The sequence below is a fragment of the Elephantulus edwardii genome, unplaced genomic scaffold, assembly GCF_000299155.1.
Source record: "Elephantulus edwardii isolate Elephantulus edwardi_28Jun2011 unplaced genomic scaffold, EleEdw1.0 scaffold00086, whole genome shotgun sequence".
Classification (NCBI taxonomy): Eukaryota; Metazoa; Chordata; class Mammalia; order Macroscelidea; family Macroscelididae; genus Elephantulus; species Elephantulus edwardii.
This window is the reverse complement of record NW_006399836.1, coordinates 8616731-8618589: the sequence shown is the minus strand read 5'-3', so window position 1 is coordinate 8618589 and position 1859 is coordinate 8616731. Positions and strand designations below refer to the sequence as shown.

The 1859-nt window shown below is 49.1% G+C and overlaps 1 protein-coding gene across 1 annotated transcript in view; it reads right to left on the bottom strand.

The window, feature by feature from the left end:
- The window catches only part of LOC102858632 (chromosome unknown open reading frame, human C22orf23), a 12604-nt gene extending 10883 nt beyond the window's left edge, over nucleotides 1-1721 (bottom strand). Inside the window, exon 1 of the mRNA XM_006890213.1 lies at nucleotides 1619-1721. Within this exon, the coding sequence (XP_006890275.1) occupies nucleotides 1619-1721 (103 nt within the window). The remainder of the gene's footprint in view (nucleotides 1-1618) is intronic.
- Nucleotides 1722-1859: the final 138 nt, after the last annotated feature.

Sequence of the window (1859 nt, the reverse complement as noted above, 5' to 3'; positions counted from 1 at the left end):
TAGATGTTGAACTGGACGAGAGAGCCATCCTGCCCGGTCACCTTCAGGTTGATGTGGTCATTCTCTTGTCTTGACTCTCTCTCTCTGGGCTTCTCCTTGGACATGGCTGTGCGGTGGAGGCAGCAAATGCAGAGGTGGGGCTAGAGCTGATGGAGTGGGCGAGTCACATTCTTAGCCCCACCACAACTGCTAGAGGGGCCACGCTTCCCCCGACCCCCCTTAATTGATACATTTATTGAAAATACAGACTAATAGTCTTGTGCTCAAATGCCACTGTGGCTATGTGCTAACCATCACAGAACATAAACTGTAAAGGGCCCCAGAGACACTCTGGACTGAAATGAAAGAGTGAAAAGAAATGACTGCCAAAACAGTATTGTTTCAGACACACTTTGCTATAACACTTGCTAGAAAAATGAAGTTTGACATTATTTACAATTACACCACCATTCTTGGAGTTTGAACATACCACAGGCATAAAGGTGTACCACGTGATCACAGGAAAGCCTTTCATTCTCCTCAGTTTTCTATTTTGCTATGACGTCCAGAGCAAATTGTTCTTAACAAGTAGAATTTTAAGGTCCATTCAATCCGAGGGTTTCTCAGGTCTTTGAGTCTATTCATTTGCAAATGGGAGTGGAAACTTGAGCCAGGGTCTTCGTATCATGCCTTCTCATGTGCTGCCAAACCTTTATGTGCTCTCCACTTTATTTAAGATAAAGGGAATGATCACAGCAGAGCCACGTAGATGAAAAAGTTGCAGATAGAAGATGTACCATCTTCATGATCTTCTGTTTCATTTCCTCCAGGTCTAGCTTCAGTGCGAGGCCCTCCATCTGGAACATTGTAGTCCTGTCTCCCTGCTAGTAGGTGGGCTCCTCTGCTCTCTTCAAGTGCGGGGGCAGCGCTTTTTTGAGAGCCAGAATTTTTGCAGCTTAAAAACCCCCAATAACCTTTTGCTGCCCTCTTACCTCCTAGTTTGCTCACTGCTGTAATGTCACAATGTACAAAAGTGTCTGAAGCACATACAGTCCCCCCGAAACCCCCAACTGCCATCTAATCCATTCAGTGTCATGGAGACCACCAGCAATGTGAACACTGCAAGCAGATTACCAGGCTTGTCTTCTGAGGCACCATTAAGTGTGTTTGAACCGCCAACCTTTTGGTTAGCAGTCAAATGTTGAACCATTTGTGACACCCAGAGGCTCCTAAGTCTCATAGTCAGTACAAACGAATAAGCAAATATGGATTAGCTATGTGCCAGGGGCTGCAATGGTGAGCGCAAATGGGCACAGTCCCTGCCCTGACGGACCCAGTGGGCACAAAGGACCTCAGGCTGGGCTAAGCTTCATACAGAAAAAAGGCAAGCGGCGAGGGCACTAACAGGTGGCCTTGCTCTGGAGGCGCGAGTGATGGGGAGGGGTTCCCTGGGGAAAAGGCATCACAGGAGAGGACTACTCTGTCATTCCTATCCCTCTGATTTTTGGTCAACAAGCTTTGGACAGGGTTCTCATCTGTACAGTGAAAGGAGGTGTTAAAAGCAGGTTCTGTAGAGAACTGAGGCAGAGAGGAGAGCTGAGAGCACTTGCTTCTCTTCTTCCCATGGTGTCCCACTGACCTCTGAGCCGCTCGCAGGTCTCCGGGGTGTACGTGGCCGGCTGGGGGCCGCGCCAGAACTTGGTGCCTTTGGTCAGTGCCCCCAACCTCTCCCGGTTAGCCATTGGGGGTCCCTGAGGAGGGAAAGAAGCGATGAAACAGCCATCCACTCCGTCTCCCAGCCCCAATTCCTGTTCACTTGCTCTTCAGGTCACCAGGATGTTTGGCAGTGAAGGTCAGGGATCAGGATCAGAGGGGAATTG